The following is a 22,582-nucleotide window of genomic DNA, read 5'->3' as shown; positions in this document are numbered from 1 at the left end:
CTCCTCTTGCTTATTCCCTCAGCACAACTGGGTATTTTCTCATACCCCCCAAGTCGATAAAAACTGACTAGTCCTGCTTCTGCTGTGACACCTCAGCCGGTGAAGAGATTAAAGGTGCTCTCTTCTCTTCAGTCTGATTTCTCTCGAGAGGTCAGTAGAGAGATTGAGTCAGACACTTCTTCCCTTCTGCTCTTCCAGTTTTCTATTCTATTTCCTCCTTATTTCCTAATTTAACCTTTTTTAAATGAAGTAAGAGAGACTATAATTTTTTTTAACTTTTTTGAAAGCTAATCAGCACCTTTTAGAATATAAAATTTTGGCTTCAAAAAAAAAAAACAAGCTGTTTCTTTTAAAGGAGGCTGCATTCTTTGATTCTTTGCAGTAAATAGACATCAAGAATACTTCTGAAATTAAGTAGACAACTGAATTCAGTTATGATATTCCATTCCAGTATTGAGGGTTACTTTCTTATTTATGTTTTCTGCTCTCTCTCTCATTTGGTACTCTTTCCATCAGCTTAAGCCATTATGTTCTTTATCTTTTTTCTTTACTACAACAATAATCTTTTATTTCCACTTTCTCTAAGGGGCTGGCTACTGAAGACAGCTGCACCTTTGCTCATCATGAGACCCACACTGCTATATATGTTAAGACAATATATATTTTTTTAAGCAGCAAACCTTTATCATTCACTTTGACCTTATGAATATGGAAAATAAGGTTTTAAAAATATGTGTTCCATTTTGGTTTTTCGGTGAATCTGTCATTTCTCTTGACACAGGCTTTCCAGAAAAATACATCCCCTTTGAACTTGTCTACAGACTTATTAAAATTAATCCAGCTATTTTTGCTAATTAATCTTTCTATGAAGGTGACCACTGTCTCAGAAGCAAACTTACAGCTAAAGTGTTGGGAGTTCCCTGGTGACCTAGACGTTAGGATTCATCACTTTCACTGCAGAGGCCCGGGTTCAATCCCTGGTTGGGAGAATCATCCCACATGCCACGTGGTGCGGCCAAAATACAAAACATAATAATAATAATAATAATTAAAATAAATTAATTACATAAAGTGTTGTATGGGTGAAGAAAGTATATTCAGAAGTATTCTGCTTTTTAAAAAATTCCTAGCTTGTGATGGGTCAACTTAATGAACTTTCGGTTTTATGGTGGTACAAAAACGATATACATTCAGTAGAAACTGTGCTTCAGTTCTGAATTTTGATCTTTTGCTGGTGATATGAAGCACAGTACTCTCTCCTCAGGTTGGGTAGGGCAGCTCCCAGTCAGCCACGCTGTCACGAGGGTAAATAGCTGATAGAACCATTCTGTACCCATGCAACTCTGGTTTTCACTTTCAGCACAGTATTCAATAAATTACATGAGACATTTAACACTTTATTATAAGATAGGCTTTGTGTTAGAAAATTTTGCCCAACTTACAGTAGGCTAATGTAAGTGTTCTGAGGACGTTTAAGGTAGGCTAGGCTAAACTATGATGTTCAGAAGGTTAGGTGTATTAAATGCATTTTCGACTTGATGTTTTCAACTTACGATGGGTTTGTCAGGATGTAAGTTGAGGAAGATATATATACAGAACTCTGAAATTTTATTAAATTATTTTTTCAATAGCTTGTTTTAGAAATGTTAAATAAGTTTTCCTTTTTTTTTTTTTTTTTTTTTTTTGCGGTACACGAGCCTCCCACTGCCGCAGCCTCTCCCGTTGCAGAGCACGGGCTCCGAACACGCAGGCTCAGCGGCCATGGCTCACAGGCCCAGCCGCTTCACGGCATGTGGGATCTTCCCGGACCGGGGCATGAACCCGTGTCCCCTGCATCGGCAGGCGGACTCTCAACCACTGCGCCACCAGGGAAGCCCTAAGTTTTTCTTTTTTCTTTTTTTTTTTTTTGAACAAGGTATGGTCACTTTTAAAGAAAGATGAAATTGTTTAAAGAAGGGATACATTTTTCATGGGAAGAGTTTTAAACATGCACCTAGGAAAACTTAGGTATGATTTAAGTGCTGACCATGTGGGTTTAGAATCTCCTTTAAAAAGCTGACATATTAGAGAATGGTGAGTCTTCACTGGGTGTGGTTTTAATACTTAGTGCAAAAAATTTTAAGTTTTATACCAGTCTAGATATCCTGAGAATTAACATTGGAATTGACACTAATCCCTGAGGCTGGACTTTGATTCTGTCATCTTCAGACATAGTCTCAGTCTTCCCAATGGGGTACATGAGCTGTTAGCCTGATTTCTCATTTGGGGGAAAATATTTCTTTTCCTTTGGGGAGGAGGAAAGTAGTTGGCCAAATAATTAACAAATAATAGATACTGCTGATTCTTCTATGACTTCATATGCTTTTTTTTTTTTTTTTAGGGCTAGTTTTCTAATTTTCCCCAGCATCCATTTGCCATGAGACTACTCTAGGCTGCTTTATTAGAACAAAGGCTAACTCCTTTGTCTTATTACTCTTGCTTCATTTGAATTGAAAATTATTTCTTATAACTTGAGATGCTTGTCTTATTGAGTTCATCAAGACATTTTGTTGCTAATTGTTTAGAGAACATTATATATAAAGCAGACTGCTTTATAATTTAGAATTGGTTGGTACTGTTTAAGAGTTCGCTGAATATAACTCTGCTTTTCTTTTACCTGATTAAATGGGGAGTAACTGCTTTGACAGGCTAAATAACAAGCTTATTTGTGTGATCAGTTAACATCTTCTTAAAGTTTTTCTCTGAATAATGCCTGTAGCTTAAGGTAAATCTCAGCTAGAAAATGCTGTTATCTTTATTTCTCTATGTTCCTCTGGCCTTTGTAAACTTCCTTTTGAGCTGAAAGCTCATTCAGGGCTGGATTTGTTTTTCTTTTCCCCTGAGCTTTTCTCATGGAGTGAACAAACTTGTAAATTTTGTAATCTCTTGTATTTTGTTTCTTTCCAGTTGAGGCTAGGTTTCCCTCTTTCATCGGGGCATCTATATTTATTCCTCAAGTTTTCTCTTCTCATTGTGTAATGTCATCTTGTGAACCATCTTGGTGGGACCATGTTAGAGCTGGTATGCAGACCAGTCTCAGAGCTGTTACCAGAGTGAAAAATTATTTTCTTCTAAATTTTTGTACATTAAAAAGTTCTCTATAGGAACGGTTCTTTTTATTCTCTGTTTACTGCAGTTATCTTCTTTAACTCTTCCTTGATATAGTGAACTGCCTTTTGCAAAGATCACTTTAGTCTGTATTTGTTGATCTGTGAATCTACAGTAGATTTGGTTTCCCTGTAGGCATATAAAGTAGGTATTGTCTAAAAACATATGACTGTTTACTGGTTTTCATAATACTGATATTGGGACTTCTTATTCTATAGTATTGAGTGCAGGTAATATCTTTTCATCATCCTTACTGATGTTAGTTTTGGGGTGGAGTGTTTTTGTTTTAGGTTTAGCTGGAAAAGTGGCTGGACATTTGTAAGGTTCATTTGGGACCCATGTCCATGTGCAGAGGTCCATGCCCATTCTGGTGGCTGCTTGTGGTGATGATGTCAAGCCAGCTGAGCTGACTGGTTGCTGCAGTTGGGATATGTTCTGTAATGGTCCTGGGGCGCCAGCTGTTTTACAGAAGTAGATTCTAAATATGTCAGAAATTCATAGAACTATAGCTCAGCATACCTTGAGCATCTGGGTTTTTTAAAAAAATTCATCTTTCTCTAATATGTTTCAGGAAAGCATATTTGCTTCTGCCTTTTTTTTCCATTTTTCTTTTTTAAGTCACTTTATTTTTTCATTTCTATACTAATGTATGGTATAAATACCCTTTTTGTGGTTGGCTTAAGAAAGTTGTGATCTAAAATTCTGAATATAATTCATTCCTGTTTGATCATGCTGTTTCCCAACTTTTTGTTCTGTATTATTTTGCTAATACATTTACCGTCTGTCGACAAGAAGACATTTGAAGAGCGCTCTGATAATACCAAGGAACAAGCGCATGCTATGAATTTCTTCATGGAGAACTCCTTGTTTCTATTCCCAAATGTAGCTCTTATGGTCCTCATTACTTCTCATTGCTTCTGTTTTCTGAATCTAAGAAAGTCCTACGCTATCTTTCTCTCTCTTCTCTTCTTTCCTGTATTCTTGTAAGTAAGACTGAAGAGAGAAGAACATTTAGTTCTTTCATAAAAAGAAGGATGAAGTCACAACTAGATGCAAGATTAGTCAGTTTTGTCTGCCCAGTTTTGAGAGCTACCTCTGGGAAAAGAAAAGGGGCTTTTCTATGGTGAGTAATCCCATTTTAACTATATAGTTTCTTTTATATGGTAAGTGGCCAAAAGCATAAAAATTTTGCATAGGGTACTTTTGAAATGTCAGTTTTTAAAAAATCTGAGAAATTATTAAAATAGAGAAATTGAAAAGCTGATTGCTATATAGGAAACAGGAAGGATACAACCAACAGAGACAATGGAAAAGAAATAACCAAGAGAAAAGCTGGCCACACAGCTGAATACAGAAAAAAAAGTTTGTGTTACTCTTACAGATAGCTCCTTTTTAGCAGATTCTGTATTTTGTTCATTATTCATTCAGTGAGTCTTCACTTATCCAAAAATATAGGTATTTAGCACCTACAATGTTTTGTGCTTGGTGCTGGGGTTATAGGGATGACATTATATAAGAGGATGATATCCTCTTATATAAACAAGAGGATGATACATTTGCAGTAGGTAAGAATAATCATTCCAGCAAAGTTGTATCCAAAGGTATAATGTAATCATTTCCATTATCTTTTTCTTCGTGTTCTCCCTCAGAATGCTGATTTGAATAGAAAGACTTTAAGCTGTTAGTTTTTATTCTTAAATTCACTTTTATAATTTTGTCTTTTATAGGGAAGCTTCCACATTTTTGCATTGTCTCCTCTCATGGTTCCTTAATTCATTACCTTCCCTGCTGGTTTCTTTACCTTTAGTGGGGAAGTTTATTAGCTTGGCTGCGCAAAATTTGGTAGATAATAGAAACGTTTGAGGTTCAAGTAGAGTGCTCACGTTGTTACTTGCTCTAAAGCACTTGGTTTACACAGAGAGGTAAAATATTGGTTATTTGTCAAGAGATTAGCCAGCAAGCTCAAAATTTCAACGAGAATTTGTTTTCTTATCAGAAGTGGAGATTAGTCCAGTGATACTAAGATTTGAAGTTGAAAATACAAGTTGATCATTGTAATACATTTCAGCAATAGATTGATACTATAATTTTGATGGATTGGTTCTGTCCTGAGTGAATAATAAAAATGTTTTGGATGTGCTTGGCACATTGAAGGTTGTAAATCAGAATAAAGGTACAAATGATAATGAAAGTGGTACTTGAGAAAATATTTCTAAATTATTATTTAAATGGCAGAACATTAATATTTTATTCTTTTGTACCTGTATGTGAAGGATATGTTATACAAAGTAAAGTTCTTGAGGTATAATGACTAGTTAATCCAAACTTGCTGTATGTGTGGCATGCTTTCAGGTGATGGCATTGCCCTTTTCGTGAAGGTATGTTATATCTGGACTGAACAATCTGTACATTTTACCTGACTTATAATTATTTCTGCAATATTATTTTTAGAACAAGAATTCCAAGTAAATTGCTTTACCTGGATTTTGAATTCTTACTTTTTAGAATGTCAGGAAATACTGTCTTGCTTCAAGAGTGAACCCAAGACTACCATCAATAAATTTCATGTTTCTCAGTCTGTATTTCAGATACTCAGACCCAGTGAGAGCATGACTGTGACTGTTAGGAGTAACCTCTGATTGTTGTGTATTAATTCTAACATCCTTCCTCTGATCAAATCCTAGGCTGCCAGGATATCGCAGATGAGTTCAGAGCACAGGAGATTGATGGACAGGCTCTTCTCTTGCTAAAAGAAGACCACCTTATGAGTGCAATGAATATCAAGCTAGGCCCGGCCCTAAAGATCTGTGCACGCATCAACTCTCTGAAGGAATCTTAACGGGATCACGAGGCTTTGAGAAAACAGCAGTTTTATTCTGAAACTAACTTGTAAGGTAAAGGCTCCAGTGGGCCTACAGTGTTACCACTGACTGTGATGGACAGCCAGGCACATGGGGATCTGATCTGTGCATTAAGGCTGACATTTCTTCTACAGATAAAATAATGCATTATATTGATACATTTTCATAATTAGCTAACATGGGTGAATTAATTTTACAGGTTACAACATTGAAAGACTTGTTATAGAGGGCCATGATATTTTTCAAAGTGTTTTACTAGATAATTTTTTTAAAGGTGATGTTTATCATTAATATAAAAATCCTTTTGAAAGTAATTTAATGATTTACATTTCTCCTCTTTTGATTCGGTTTTCTTATACATTTTTCTACCCTATAATTTTTCTATGGGTTGTCGTAAGAGATATAATTTAGGAGTGATTTAGGAATAATTTTGGAGTCCAGTGACTGGAATTGTATGCAGTGAGATATCACTGTATGTTTTAAAAAACATGTCTTTTAGACAGTTGCTTTGTCTATAAAAAGGATTGCATTCTAGCATGAATAATACTGATCTGGAAGTTAGAAGATTTGGTTTCTATTCCAAACTTGACCAGGAATTTGGTGTGACTGAGGAAGTTAGTTTTCCTCTTAGTTTTTGTTCTTTTAGAGCAGTGGTTCTCAACAGAGGTCAGTTTTGTTCCCCAGGGGACATTTGAAAATGTCAAGGGACATTTTGGTTGTCATAGCTTAGGGGTTGTGGGGGGGGGGGTTGCTGTTGGTATCTGATGCGTGGACAGGGATGTCGCTAAATATCCAACAATGCACAGGACAGCCCTCTACAACAAACAGTTATCTGGTCCAAAATGTCAGGAGTGCCAAGGTTGAGAAACCGTAACATAGGAGTGATAAATGTTGCTCTTTTTCACCCAGAGGGATATTTTAAGAAAAAAAATTTTTAAAGGGATGTAATAAGGAATAATACATTGTACAATGGAAGTATTTCAGATAGCATTAATGTTCTGCTAAGAGTATTTTTCCCAGTTTTATGCATTCTAGAAAAAGGGGGAAAATCTGCCTGTAAAATGAGGACTAGCATACTTAGAATTTTGACTCTCAGTATTGAGTCATAATAACAATTATCTTTCATATCTCTCTGCACTGATGAAGGCATAATATGATTATGCCTTATGAACCAGTGCACACAGCCTTTGCTGGCAGGGCGATACTCTGTAGAGGCTATGTGGTTGGTCTTTGGATTTATCTAGTGTTGAACAAGCTGGATCTAGCTAGAATGCACATTCCTTTTTCCTTGACTAAATCCTTGTATGCTTCTTGCAAAGCAGTTATCCAGCTGATGTCTCTTGGATAATTGGATCTAATTTTGTATGTACATGTTTTAGAGAAAAAAATTTTAAAGCAAAACCTTTCATTGAACAGTTAGTGTTCTTTTAGAATTATGGCACTAAAAATTGTGGCAGGCCTGTGAACTTTATAGTCCTGGACATCAAAAATGTTTTAATCTTTTTTTTATCTTATCTTTACCATACAATGGAAATGTTTTAATAATTCAAGGAACATACACAGATATTTGGCAGAAGTTCAGTAAGTGAGGAAGAGTCAGTGGGTTTCAGTCATTGTCACTGATCTTTTAAAAAAGATTGTGTTATGCTAGTAGAAGACTAAAGATGTCATTAAAGACATCACAGATATTTATCTTTTGGCTTTGTGTACATTAGAGAATGTTGATTATTTTTATACAAAAATACAGCGGGTAATTTTTTTAACCTTTAGATGCCTCTTGTTTGAATGTATGCTTTGTGGGATTCTTTTGTGTAGTAATGTTTTTAAAAAAAGACATTTACTGATAGTTATGTGTAGGATTAGAATATGTAATATAGTGTAAGGCTCATGTTCCAGACCTACAATAGCTTGTAGTCTATGTCACATATTTCTGTATATCACATTTTTAATTATTGGATTACAGTTTCAAGGAAAGGTAGGTACTCTACAGTTAATTTTCATTTATTAGCAGTTAATCATTATGACAGAGTTGTCATATGCTTTGACTTTTCCCCTCATCTTGTAATTTCAGAATACAAGTAAAGGTTAAGCATTAGTAGGAGATGGTCCACCGTATGAGCACTGAAGGGTACAATGGAAAAATCTCCCCTGGAATTAAAACTTCGTCACAGATGATCCACAAACAATTCCTACAGAATTGATTCTTTGGAGATAGACTCCCCTGGCAATAATGATTACCTCCCATAACCATATTATCTGTATATAGCCTTTAAGGTATTAACTTGGAACTGTGGTCCCTCTTCTGATATATCAGTCATTATGTACTTACTGCAAGCCCCTGTGCATAGCACTGTGTTAAGTATCCGAGAAAGCTTACAAGAGGGGTTTCCATTGGAGAGCACCTTATAATTCTAAATCTTACAATAATCTTAAGAACAGTCCAGATCTTCTGTTGTCCCTACGCAAAACATACCCAGAAAATATACTTGCTTTTTTCAAGTTATTTTATTTAGAAATGGCTCATTGGCTTTTAACTAGTAGCTTTCCCATTGATGCAGCTGTTTCTTTCTGGGTGATGTAACTATCTGAATTTCAAAATTTCAGTTATGTATAATGGATATAGACGATAACACTGGGTGCCCACTTCTCTCCTGAGCTTAAAGCACAGTTTTAGTATGAAATAGGTGGGGAGAGTGCTGTCATTTTCGTTTTCCTTCATATTACTAGTTGTTGGAGGATTTTGATGGGGGAGAGGGAATGACAAGCAGAAAGGGTATATGGGAAGTTCTTCCTACTTTTGCTACCTAAGTTTGCATTTTTTGACTTCTTTATACTGATGCACTCTTTTCCCATTGAGGAAGAAAATCCCTACAAGTTTGAAATTTTATTTGCTTTAAGCCATGTGTTCCTAAGAAAGTACACAGAGAGCTGATTTATAAAAGTTGCTTCTTACGTGATGTGCATTTTCATCAAGCCTTGTGTAGGCATGAGTCTGACACAGCTGTGCAGCTTTGATATATAATCAGTGTAAGAGTGCTGTCCCACAAGCTGTCACTTTTTAAGTGGCTGGTAATTTTTCCACGATGGTCCTTTTAATTCGCTGGTGCATCCTCTAAAGAGACATTTTTTAAAGTCCCAGTTTAAGGGCTGTCCCCTCAGAATAGACAATGTGGAATAGAGGGAAAGAAATATTAGTGAAGGAGCTTGAGAATGGTGGAGAAGCAGACAAGAGACCTGGCACTTTGTTAGTTTATCCCACTTCAGCGCTGAACAAATTTCTGCACTTTTGAAGTTAATATTCATGTTTTACCTAGTTCCAAATAGAAATTATTTTTTGTAGGTAGCCCACTTTATTTTAATTTTTGATGTAGCTTATCTCCCCATATCCAGTGTAATATTATAGTCAGACATTCACTCAAACCTGTCCCAGTGCCCCATAGCACTGGCTTGTTCAGTTAAATGTTATGAAGTCCCATTATTTTCATTTGCAGGGTTTTGGTACCGCCATGGCACAGGTATGGTAAGGAGGCAATATATAGATTGAGTATAGTCTTAGGCTGTGTTTGCATGTGTGTAAACAGTCTTGGAAAAAGTAAACTATTGCACATATACGGGAATTATGCTATCCTCATAGCCATATCGAGTGGAAGAAATCCCTGGTTGGACACACTGTTAAAACATTTCAAAGATATCTTTTCAACCAGAACAGCCTGGTTATATTTTGTGGTTTGAAGATCCTCACCCTTAGTGAATGGCAGGAACTCATGCTGCCTCTGGGCAATGGGCATTGAGCATTACTGCCTAATAGGATGAAAGAGCCTCACTCCCCTTACTTCCTCAAGCCCCAAGGAAACTGTGTGAAAACTTTCTTCTTAGAGAGACCTTTGCCTGAAAATCCCTACAGAGGACTTTGTAGTAGGGTTAATTTTAGGGAGGTAACTGGGGCAGGAATTTCTAATACCTAACAGTCATGTCTTCGTAAACCCTCTGGGCAGTGGAAACTGGCCATTTATGTACAGTGTTTGCTCAGTCTGTTTCCTTTGCAGGACGTGTAACTATAACAGGGCCTTGGGGAAGGTTTTCTAGGGGAAAGGACAGGGAAGTGGAGGAGGAGACAAACGGAGAAGAACATTCCAGACACAAGAGGATAATATGGTTAACTGAGTGAGGTTGTGTAGTATAGATATGGCCATCAGTAGTTCAGAATAATAAATTCTAATGGTTGGGTCCCAGTTATAGCAATAAACAGAGTATAGTTTTTATTTTGTCAAGAGTTAACTGTAATCAAATTCATTCTTTTACTCTCTTTATCAAGAGATTCTGCCCTTAGGAGCATATTAATAGTTCCAATGATACATCAATTGGTGAGTTTTGACTTCTGAAAAAGGTGACAATTATTATAGTTGGAGAATATTTGTCAAGAACTCAAAGGTTAACTGTTATAATTGAGTTATCAGAATTATATAGAGGAGAGAGTATCCATTGTCAGATACTACAGTTGAATCAACCTTGTAGATTGTTACAAAGAAAGGCATTTTTAAGATTTTTATATAGTGTTTTGTTAGGTTGTGTCTCAGTCTAAGAGTTGGATGACTAAGAGCTATAGGGTTCTGTTTATTAGCGTGGCTTTCAGTAAACACAAGCCTACCTCTATTTCTTTGATGCACAGTAGTGTAGATCATGAAATGAACTGTTTAATCTGCATTCATCAATATTGGTATTTTCTGAATCTGTTTAGAGCATTTGATTTCATCTTAACAATTGTGATTCAATTAAATAAGCACAAATACAATATTAGGGAAAGTAAATATGCAATCTTAATAAAATTTAATTTCAACCTATTATAAGTTGTACATCTTAAAAAACTTCTTTGGGAAGATATTCCTCTTTTGTTAGAAGTTCATAAAATGTATCATTATATAGTTTCCCTCATAGCACTAATATAAGCCATTTCTTCAATAAAAAAATGTTGAAAATTATATTATCTTCTTTGGAAAAAGTTTCCTAAATTTTAAAAAATTATAAAGTTTTACATATTATTTTTCAGAGCTTATTTAATCTACTTTAAAATAATACTATGGTAAAGGTGTTTTTTTGGAAGTTGTAAAGCACTAACACAAATATAATTTTTACCATCATATTCCAGAGCAAAACGTCTGGCTTTTCCTGAACTTTCACTTTAGTACACGTACATGAGAAGGCAGACCTGCCCTCCTTCTCAGATACGAAGCTCAGCTTCTCTACTGAAAACTCTCCCATTCTGCTCTACCACATGAACACACACCTCTGAAGTGCCATGTTCATGGGAGCTCTGGGAAATGTTTTCCACAAATGTTTCATTTTTTTCCCCTTTGTATAACTTGTGAACATTTAATTTTACTTAAAGGTGACAATTTCAACCTCCGACATTAGAGAAGAGGTACATTTAAAAAGTATTTTTTTCTACTGCCTTTGAAAAGTACAGTTGCTCTCAGTGATATTGGGGGCGTCAGTATGAATCCATAGAAAAAGAAAACCTGTGTAAAGATCTTAAAATGTATTGTTTAAAAGAAGTAATAAATGCATTTTAATTTGGAAAAAAGAAATCTATATAAATTTAAAGCACTATTATGCTAACATTGTATAGTTTTAAATGTAAGAGTAAAAAAAGTTAAGTCCTTTTAGATCACCTATTTAAATTCACTCCAGTAATCTTAAGGATGGATAGTAGCCATCTTATTGACTTAAAAATTATACTTTAGGGACTGTTATCAGTGTTAAATCCTGATTTTGTGTAGCTTTAATTGATGGAGGTGAACAAGTTGGGGTTTATAAGAGCGGTGGGGAATGGTAGTGAAATGAACATCAACATATTTTAGAAAAAGGAACTTTTTTAGTCTTGCCTCAAGCAGACCAGATGTATCCATTGCTTAAAATCTTTTAGAATGCTTATGTTAAAGCCGTAATTTTGTTTTAGGTAGTACTAAATAATTACTTCAATAGTAAATAAGAGATGCACATAATCATTAAATTAACATGATAAATGAAGATAAAACACTGGCTGGGAGACTGGGGTTTTACTTCTAGTTGGTGAATTAGCTGTGTGACACCTTAGGCCATTACTTAGCTTTTAACCTGTTTCCTCTTCTGAATATACGGCATGGAGACTGTACTACTCAAAATGTTGATTTTGTTTAAAATCATCTTTAAGCGATATAAAATTATGGTTCTAGGCCACATAATGGGGTATTTTTAAAAGTTGCTCCTACTTAATTCTCTTTTACCTTAATTCTCTTAATTTCCTTTCTTAATGGTTCATTTCACACTTAAGAGCTTTTGCTAAAAGATAATTATTTATTAAGCATGTTTCCTGGGTCACCCACAGTCTTTGTTCTCCTAAGGATTAAGGTAGAAAATTCGCACAGATGAGCAAATGAGGACGTTTTTCTAAACGCTTCTTGCTAAACCACTGAACATATCTTGAACATTGTCATTCATTCATTTAGCAAACCATTTGAACGTTTACTGTGCAGTATGTGGTATACTTAAGGAACTAGTAATAAGTAAACAAAATCCTCTCTTCCCCCCATTTTTGACTGTGGCTTGAACAAACATGGATGTAATTATTATTAATGTACTGAATGTAAAGTTGGAACTGAGAGGGAATTTTTATGCATTGGGTAAAGGATTAGGCTAGGTGATATCTAAGGGATCTGCGTGAATCACATCATAATTCCTATAACACATTTTGCATACTAATCCATATATCTGATTAGGTTACAAAATTAAAGGTACCTAATATTAGGATTTACATTTTGAAACTGGTGTGACAGCCCATATTTCTCAGAATTATTTTGACACTTGAATCTATTCCAGAGGTGTTGCTATATGCAGGGTGTGTGACAGAACAATACAAAGAAGCTGGTGCTGATTTACTATACATTTTGAACTACACCCAGTATTGACAGTGCAGCAGTAACTTTTGAAAACTGAAAAATCTCAGAAGAGCTTGCTGAAAAGGTTTGGTTTTTATTTTGTTTTTGTCTTTTTAAAGCAAGAAAGATTACATAAAATTTTACTATTATCACAAATATCTACTTTTTAGAAAGCACTCATATATTGCATAGTAAATGGGTTTCCTTTAAAATGCAGAACCGGTAAGCAGTAAAACAGTTTTGTGCTTGGAGCTTGAATTTACAGGTATTTGGGGAGTAAATATAGAATGGGAGAATTGATTAACTGGGAAAAGGTCCCTTACCACCCGAGGATTCTGTGAATTACATTGTGATTTCCTATTGACACAAGGTTACATATTAATATCATTTGATACTAACCTTCTCCATAAAGACACAAAATGGAAACATATTAAAAAGCTCTTTTATGTATCATAGTTACAGCTTTTTAAAGCAGGAAAATGTCCAAATACATGTTAGACTAGAATCTATAATAAAGTGTTTGTAAACAGGAACACTAACATCCAAGTGACCAGATAGTCTGGGTTTAAAAAAAATTTTCCATGGTACTGGTTAAAACTTTTAAAATATTTTAACTTATATAATTTTTCAAATATTTTTGCTGTTAAAATATCTATTACATAAATACTTTTTGTATGTGTATTCTAAATTTTTAAAAAAATCAGTGGGAGTGTGCAAAGATGGTATAATTTTGGACATCTAATTTCTAAGGCATTTAACTGGATTCCCAATCACCTCATTCAAAAGCTTGGTCTTTGTTTTTTTTCCATGGGAAAAAAAAAGTCAAAGTAAGATCCAAAAAACTCCTCAAAGTAAGGGGTGAGCTTGTGGTGTAGGTTGGAGTTGTAGACGGCAGTGTGCAGGGTGGATGCTGACACTGGTGTCAGGCATTTCAAGCCTCTGTTGAATTAGTGTTCCTTGTCCGCTTGCTTGTTGAAAACATTTTTTTGCTGTTGACTTAACAAAGGCAAATTGTGATAAACTTTTTAAAATTTTTATTTTTGATGCCTTATGCACATGTTAATGGATTTTTAAATTCCTCCTTTTGCTTCCTCCCATTGTTCTAATTAAATAGGACTTTCATATTATTAAAACCTCAAACACTGACCCAACCAGGATGAACAAGGGGAAAGAAAACTTTTTTATCTTTACAAAAAACAAATGTTAAGATTATATATAGATGTATTCTTTATGTTGGATATTGTACTAGAGTCCTCCTTGCAGGGAATGAAATAGTTTTAGCACTCTTAGCATTAGCGTTCCTAGATTGGTGTCTATAGCTACAGTTTTAAAATGTATAACCTGACAATGAAGTTAATTTTGCATTATAAGAGCACACCATGATCTATGTAAAAAGACTGTCCATTTGGTGTATTTTTTTAAAAAAGAGAAAGCACTTTCATATTAACAGTAGCATGTGTATGAATTTTAGATTTTCATATTTGTTGTGTCTGTATTCAGTGAAGTAAAATTGAACATTTCAAATGTTTGTTGATGGCAACATTAACTGTTAAATTAAAGCACCTTATACTCTGCTGCTTAAACTTGCTTGTAATTGCACCTTTGTTACCTGCACATTTTCACATAGAATATTGTTGTAACATTGCTTCATGTGGGTCTGGATGGAAGGTTAGTGGGCCTACAGGATCATTTATTTATATTGTTTATATTACAATAATATATTGTAGACCAGTTGTAAGTTCATTTCTTTACAAATAAAAGCCTCTTCCATTTGGCTGGTCAACTGAATAATTTCTTTTTTTCCTTTAAGCTTGTGAGGCATGGGGCATCTTCTAAGTAAATAAACAGCTTAGAGGGGCTTGAAGTAGTTATACATTATCCAGGTTTAAAATCTGCAGAGAGGGATAAGTCTTTACTAATTAAGTAAAATATATTCTTCAGTATCTCAGTTCCACATATGGCCAATTAGAAAGCCAATACATTCAGAAGGAAAGTAACACAGAGAAGTAGAGCAGGTTTGTACATTGACAAATTAGACGGTATCTGTGTACCTTAACTCACAGAGTGATTTCAGATTTTTCTGCCCTTTAGATTGCTTCACTCCAGTAGTTCTCAACCGGGAACAGTTTTGCCCACTGAGGGGAGTATGGCAGTCTCTGGAGACACTTTGATTGTAGTGACTGGGAAAGGAGGTTCTACTGGCACCTAGTGGATAGAAGGCAGAGATGCTGCCAAACTTGCTGCAGCACACAGCACAGCTCCCCCAGCGAAGGCTTATCCAACAGAAGACGTCAGTAGTGCTGAGGGTGAGAAACCCTACCTTCACACCGTGGTACTGGTACGTCGCCAGTGTGATTACGGGTTGTCATGCAAATGTATGACTGACAGATGGTAAGTTACAACTGAAGATGGATCTGTTATGTCAGGAAAGAGACCTAGTCACCACTCCCAGTTCTGTAAGGTGAGCAACCAGAACTTTTCTTTTAGAAATATTTGCACTAAGAACAGAGATATATATTTTTTAATTAGCTGAATTTATTTTTTTTTTCATTTACCATTTTAACCACTATTTTTTTTTAAAGAATTTATTTATTTATTTATTGGCTGCATTGGGTCTTCATTGCTGCACGCAGGCTTTCTCTCTAGCTGTGGCAAGCAGAGGCTACTCTTTGTTGTGGTGTGTGGGCTTCTCATCGCGGTGGCTTCTCTTGCTGTGGAGCACAGGCTCTAGGCGCGCGGGCTTCAGTAGCTGCCTCACATGGGCTCAGTAGTTGCGGCACGCGGGCCCTAGAGTGCACAGGCTGCAGTAGTTGCAGACCGTGGGCTCTAGGGTGCGCAGGCTTCAGTAGTTGTGGCTCGTGGGCTCTAGAGCGCAGGCTCACTAGTTGTGGCGCACTGGCTTAGTTGCTCCGCGGCACGTGGGATCTTCCCAGACCAGGGCTCGAACCCATGTCCCCTGCATTGGCAGGCAGATTCTTAACCACCGCACCACCAGGGAAGTCCTAAAAATAGCTAAATTTAAATTGCACTAATCTTTCCCCTTATGTTAAAGAATATTTACACCAAATTATTTAAAGAAAACAATCTTGATTTTCTTGCTCTAAGTGTAATAAAAATGTTTATTTAAATCTGAAAAGCTGGCAGTGAATTGCAGATTTACCTAACAGTTTGTATCCAGTAGTTTTCTGGGTAACACAAATATAAGTATGGTCAACAGGTATAAATATTTCTTATTGGAAGTATTTTGTTAAAAAAAAACCCTAATAAATAATGTTACAATCCCAAAATGACACATTCTGAAAAGGTATGAAAGTTTGGGATGCCAGGGAGAGCTTACAGTTCAGTTCATTATTTATATGTCCCAAGTCATCATTCTTTCCCATCTGTAAAATTATAATTCTTATAGCTATTAGTTTTAACATGATAACATGTCAACAAATTATTACTGATATAGGCTTTTCAATTTGCTCAAGATTATGAATTGTAAGTGGAATGAAGCAGCATTTCCAGTTGACAAATGGATCCACAGGTAATGCCATGTTTCTAAAATTAAGTTTGTGACAATTAAACCAAAAAACTGTAGCAATGAGAAAACTGTTGACAAAGTACAACCACGGAATGTTCATCTCGATGTATGCTGGAATCTGTACTTTAAGTAAAAGGATAATTATTTGAAGTAGTACAAATGGTAACCAGGTACCAAGAAAACAGATAATCAACTTGGGCAAGAGTGTTTTTTTAGAGCTCACAGTATAACTAGAGTGGGATGAAAAGGGAAAATATAGGACAGTCTCATTCATATAGGAAGTTATCCTCACAGCCTGTACCAAGGTAATAACTTCTGACCAAGAGGTTATAAAAGCCATAAATAAAATCATCACCATGGAAAACGACAGCCAGTAACTCTGAATGCTAATGTAGAAAGGACACTGATAAGAGTAAACATTCTGTGCGTTCAGGCTTTGGTAGATAGCTGGATCTCCTAAAACATAAGTAAGGACTGAAATCCAAATTAAAATAACTGCAAAGAAATAAAATACTTTTTGACACTTAAATGGAAGCTTGGTGGCTTTAGAGAAATTCAGGTAATAATCTATACAAGCTATCAGAAAAACTGGATAATGCAAAAAGCCGTAAGTAAAAGAAATAATTTGAGTAAATAGGCAGATGTGGTATTTAGTAAACCTAATGCCTAAAAGTACAAAATCCCTGAAATAGGATATAATGGAAATAGTCACCAAAAGTAGAAGGTCAGTAAATGCTAGTGAAATGCAAAAATATTCCATAAAATTTTGATGGGTGTTTTTTCTTCTCATTCCTAGTGTGAGGATATTTAATAATATTTTCCCAAGTGTAATCAAGAATAACAGACTGTTAGCATCTAGGGGCTGATTTGTTTGATGTAGCTGGTACTGAAAAGAGCAGTTCTCTGAAGTAAGAGCAGTCATTTTTTTTTTCAGTTCAATTTCAAAGGACTGCTGCTACAATAAAACAGTGCTTCACTTTATTTTCCATCCCTGCAAAGAAAAGTGAAAAAAACCTTGATGTTATCTTGATGCTATCACTGTTTTAAAACTTTACAAAGCACCTCATCTCAAAAATCTATTTTAATCCAATCACTTCCCCAAATAAACTTACATTTCTCATACTTATAGAATACAGAATATGATCAAGAAGAATTAATGTGTATACTCTCGTCATTCTTTGAGACCCAGATGGTCCAGAACTCTCAGCTCTATAACGAAGCTGTTTTATATAAATTACTAACTTCTGCATAAGCACAGCTTTTAATAACTTGTTGAAAAAAGGTAGAAAAACACTTATCTACCAGAGCCAAAATATAGGCTTCATATAGCTGATTCACTTTGCTGTACAGCAGAAACTAACAACATTATAAAGCAACTATACTCCAATAAAAATTAATAAAAGAAAAATGACTGAAACACTCTTACAAATACATCTACTATAAAAACAAGCCATGTTTTATGTCATCCAATTTTATAACTGAAGAACTGGGAATAATTCAGAAAATAGGCATAGAAACTCTGTGTAGCTCTAGAAAGAGGATCTAGGATACCTGATTTTCACTCCCTTACTCTCCTAGAAAGAGAATAGTTCCCTGGAAATAAAAACTGAGATACTTCTTTCCAAAAAACTGGAAGGTTCCTGCATTAAGTCATGACATAATCATGAGATCATTCTACTATTAACTATGTTGTGAATAAGATATCACATTGATGGTTTGAATTTTCTCCTTTGGAAAAAAAACATTTAGCAAGTTTGACTTCTAAAAATAAAATACATTCCAAGAAAATACATATATATATGTATTTATATATTTAAAAATACATATATATAATGTATGTAATATATTAATATATAAATTATATATTAATATATAATATATATATTATATATATATATATATAGGCTTCAAATAGCAGCCTGATAGGAATACTCAGAACAATCCACTGATAGCTGTTGACTCAGTCCCACTCTGACACCAGACAACATTGCCCGTTTTTGTCTTTCTGTCTGTGAAATTTAGATAATGCTTATGAGGCCCCTTTAGTATAGCTGGTTTCAAAGCTTTTTAGCTGCAGGATCATCATTCAAATAAATCTCTGAAGCTCAAAGATATAAAACAGATGGTTCAACTGAAAATCATGAAAATACTGGCTAAGGAAAAAGATTCATCAGGTGTGGCACCTGGAGAGATGAAAAAATACAGGGAAGGAGTAGGGATACCTGTAAACATTAAGAATTGCTAGGTAAGGGCAAAGGAACAGGAGCTGAGCTTGAGTGATAAATGCATTCAAAACAGGAAAAAGATGATGAAAGGGAAAGTTCCAAGAGGAAGAAATCAGGAAAGGATGGAAGAAAAGGAAGGAAATTCAAGAAATTTAGCCTAAAAAAAAAACCCCACACAAATTTATCCTTAAAAAATAAAAACACACAGTTGACCCAAAGTTGTTTCTGCAACTGTACAACCAGTGTTTATAACAGCAAAACAAAACCCAAACAATAACAAAAAACCTACCCATGAATGTCAACAATTAGGGATGCGTTAAAAGTGATACATTCTTACGATGTACTATTATGCAGCCATTAAAAATGTTTCTCGGGATAGGAAGACTTAGTTTTCACTCTACCTTTTCTATACTTGTTAAATGTTTTTATGCCTTGTGATTTTGTTACATGTTAAAAAAAAAATACAGTGATAATTTTCCACAGTATGTTTACTTAAGTGAAATGCAGGATAAAAAATTATGCAGCAACATGTCATCTAATTTTTTACAGATATTATACATGTATAGAAAAAGACAAAAGATACATATCAAGTTATTAATATGGTAGTATTATAGGTTTTTCTGATTTTCTCAAACTTTACAGAAAAAAAGGGAGTATCAAGTCTGAAAAGCAAAAAAACAATTTGCCTACAGATAACTGATGATTAATTTCAAGGAATTAGTGAGGATACTGTCTGAGGGTAAAGAAAAGAGAGGGAGAGGGCCACCAGTTCTGTTGACAGAATGAACCCTAAGCTGACAAAGAGTCTCTCCTAGTTGAGAAGAGAATTCAACTCTCTTCAACTAGGCCAACTTCTGAGCTTCTGTATTTGTCTTTTCATTGTCCAGTTTTAGCAAGAATATTGCTAAGTCGGTTTTAGGCAGAATCTCTCACTCTCAATATCCAACCTCTCTCAATACCTGACCAGGTTCCTCATCCCCATCATCCTTTAGTTTAGGTGATGTCTAATCACCTTGACCTGCCTTCAGCAAGAATTCTGGTAGGTCAGTTTCACCAGAATCCCTTCTTAACCCCTGATGTTTCCTTGGTAACAGTCCATTCACTGACCTGACCCCCACCTTCTTCCTTGGGTATAAATTCCCCCTTTTCCTTGTTGTGGGTGGAGTTGAGCCCAGTCTCTATACCCCCCGAACCCCAACTGCAAAACCCCATTATTGTGGTCCTCACACCTATTGCAGTCATCTTGAATAAAGTCTGCCTCATTGTTCTTTAACAAGGATCACAAATAATTTTTTCTTTAACATATTCTCATGGCCATCAATCTACCTTGTCATTAGCTAAGTTATTAAGACACACAAATAATGTATCTATTTACACACACATGTATATGTAAAGACAGTTATAAAAATCATCTAATACCTATTTTCATAACTATATGTTATAAAGGAACAAATGAAACAAGTTCTTTTGTATGCTCAATTTTTTTTTTTCCTATACTCAAATATACTATATAGTTTAACTTTACCCTCTCAGAAAAGGATCCATTCCAGATTTGATATACAGGGGCACAGAATCATGGCTGCCACCTTGACAAACACTACTGGCCTTGGATAAGGAAACCTGGGTGGAATGGTAAGACTATAGGAAATCCTTGTGCCAAGAAAAAAAACAGACTTAGTTTTAAATAGCAAATGTTGGTTCAGAATGGGGGTGGGGAAGGGAAACAATGTGGGTTCATATTTATGAAGACCCACTTATTAAAACATGTTTAGGATAAAAGAAATAAAGAATTATCAGTATAAAATGACTGTACCCTTTACAGTCCTATCCAAAATTAAAGCTAAGGAATCATATTTAAGTAGGCGACATCCAAGGGGTGTTTCCTCAGTTTCCATTTTACCACTGACTTTCCAAGGGGAGCTGATTGGAAGGCCAGGACAGCAGGCCTGTCCCTGCAGGAGGGAAGCAACCCTGAGTGTCTCCCAGGGGCCAAGGAAGCGGGTCGGGGGCAGGGGGTCAGCCACAGCCACCGAGGCACTAACCAAGAACCTCTTCAGAAGAAGATGGGGAGAAAGTAGACAAATCTGAAGTGGAATATGTAAGAGAAACATAAAGCTGGAAGAAACTTCAGAGACAAGAAAGATAAGGCCTAGGGAAGATATGCAACTTGAGGCAATAAAAAGCAGTCAAAGGGACAGTATGGAAAAATGTATGTTGGAAAATGAGGTTTTGGTCGTTTTACAATGGTTCCTGAACACCATAATCATGGAAACCAATGAAAACTTTCTTAGATGAAAATGTTAAACCCTACTTACTCCATAAGCCACTGAAAGTATTCCAAATTCCATCATTTTGTTCTTTAAAAAAACCTCCCCGTAGAAGACAAAAGGCCTTTAACGGGCTACCCGTCCCCCAATTTTCCCTTGAAAAACGTTCACATTAACTACTGAGATGCAAAGATTTTTGAAGATGTGATCCTTTTCCTGCATGATGTTTTAAACTACTTATGAATCAAGTCATGCTTCATATACAATTCAAGAAGCTAATGTGCAAGTCCTTTTCAAGGCATCTTTGGGCTTGCTGTGTGATCTGGCCCGTTTAGAAGTATTGGTAGGGCCTGAGGGAAACAAACCATGCCTTCTTTTCACTGACCCAGTCTCTGCTTTTCCACTTATAACCCAATTAATTCTTAACAACACACCATACTTACTCTGCTTTCTCCAGTAGGTCTTTCTTGGCTGATCGTCCTATTTTACTTCAGTTTTACTGCCTTTAATTATCTCACTTTTGGTTCCTGGCATACCAAAATGCCATGTGAATAAGCTCTGTGTGAAAGATAGAAAATAAAATAACCGTCATTAACAGCCACCTAAATAACTGGAATTCAGTGTAACTGCGTCCAGATCTCTGCTTAGAGAAACTGTAACGATTTGTAGGGTTACAGCAAGTAACTTCTTCTTTCCAGCAAAAGGAAGGAAGGGGATACTTAGATTAAAAGTCACCAAAGACCCTGAGATATGGGTGCAGATAACATGGTATCTGTTTATAGAAATATTGCCTACATTGCAGTTTTCACCCACAGGTTCAGAGTCTAAACTAGGCTCTCAAACTTTCATTTCAGGACCTTTTGACACGTGTTGCATGTTAACGTGAGTAACATTTTTTTAAGTGAAAAATTACTGTGTTTTCCCAAACAAAAAAAATTGAGTGAGCAGAGTGGCACTGTTTCACATTTCGCAAATTACTTTAGTATCTGGCTCAACGGCAGGCAGCTGGATTCTCTTCTATAAAATCAGCTGTGATATCACACATGTAGCTTTTGGAAAATCCACTGTACATTCATGAGAGTTTGAGAGTACGAAAGAGGTATATAACTTCATAGCATGATTACAATCAAATAGTTGTGTTAGGCAATCATAGAAAAGTTTCCTAACAAAACCATCTGCATTAAACAATGGGATGGGAAGATGAGCACAGTTAACGTTCTGGTCTACTATTATACTGAAAATGGGATTAGCACTGTAGCTGTTTGCTGAGCCTCACAAGTGAAGAAAGCCTCTGGGAGAAATAATGTATTGAGCCTTGTCCAGGGATTTTAAGTACCTTTTATCTAATCCTTAAAACAATCATGAAGGGTAGACATTATTTTCTTTGCACGAGGAAATGCTCGGGGGTTAACAAGCTCATTTCCCCAGGATGTGTGACTGCTAAGTGTTGAAGCTTGAAGTTCAACCTCAGGTTTGATTTCAAAGCTCTTCAGTAAGCCACAAGTATGGCTCAACTCACAACTGGAAATGTAGAAAGGGATCCAATTTATGTATGTGAAAGAGCTTTCCAAATAAGAGTGACTGTGTAGATTATTGGCACCCAAAGGATCCCATGAGAGCCCCTTCAGTGTTCTCTTCCCCT

The 22,582-nt window shown here is 35.7% G+C and overlaps 3 protein-coding genes across 8 annotated transcripts in view; 1 reads left to right on the top strand and 2 right to left on the bottom strand.

The window, feature by feature from the left end:
• PHC3 (polyhomeotic homolog 3) overlaps positions 1–10,847 on the top strand; it is an 82,406-nt gene extending 71,559 nt beyond the window's left edge. For 3 of the 6 annotated variants that reach the window (XM_067033998.1, XM_059065063.2, XM_059065059.2), the window contains one exon: positions 5,832–7,776. In XM_067033998.1, the coding sequence (XP_066890099.1) occupies positions 5,832–5,986 (155 nt within the window). In that variant the 3' untranslated portion in view covers positions 5,987–7,776. Of the gene's footprint in view, positions 1–22; positions 151–5,831 lie in introns of those variants that run through there. The other 3 variants (XR_010840666.1, XM_059065061.2, XM_067033997.1) reach the window with 3 other exon arrangements.
• Positions 10,848–15,445: 4,598 nt separating this feature from the next.
• LOC131757519 (uncharacterized) overlaps positions 15,446–22,582 on the bottom strand; it is a 74,738-nt gene continuing 67,601 nt past the window's right edge. Inside the window, exons 4-5 of the mRNA XM_059065082.2 lie at positions 21,384–21,498; positions 15,446–17,439 (exon numbers count right to left, since the gene is read on the bottom strand). Of these exons, the coding sequence (XP_058921065.2) occupies positions 21,455–21,498 (44 nt within the window). The 3' untranslated portion in view covers positions 15,446–17,439; positions 21,384–21,454. The remainder of the gene's footprint in view (positions 17,440–21,383; positions 21,499–22,582) is intronic.
• Positions 16,354–17,370, bottom strand: GPR160 (G protein-coupled receptor 160). Its single transcript, XM_067034000.1, has one exon. It carries the CDS (start codon positions 17,368–17,370, stop codon positions 16,354–16,356), a length of 1,017 nt encoding a protein of 338 aa, XP_066890101.1.

The sequence above is a fragment of the Kogia breviceps genome, chromosome 5 (genome assembly GCF_026419965.1).
Source record: "Kogia breviceps isolate mKogBre1 chromosome 5, mKogBre1 haplotype 1, whole genome shotgun sequence".
NCBI lineage: Eukaryota > Metazoa > Chordata > Mammalia > Artiodactyla > Physeteridae > Kogia > Kogia breviceps.
The sequence above is the reverse complement of the archived record's forward strand: the minus strand, read 5'-3'. Positions and strand labels throughout refer to the sequence as shown.

What these genes read in the sequence shown, in the direction of transcription:
- GPR160 (XM_067034000.1), bottom strand. Translation starts at nt 17,370, where the DNA reads ATGACTGCTCTTACTTCAGAGAACTGCTCTTTTCAGTACCAGCTACAT.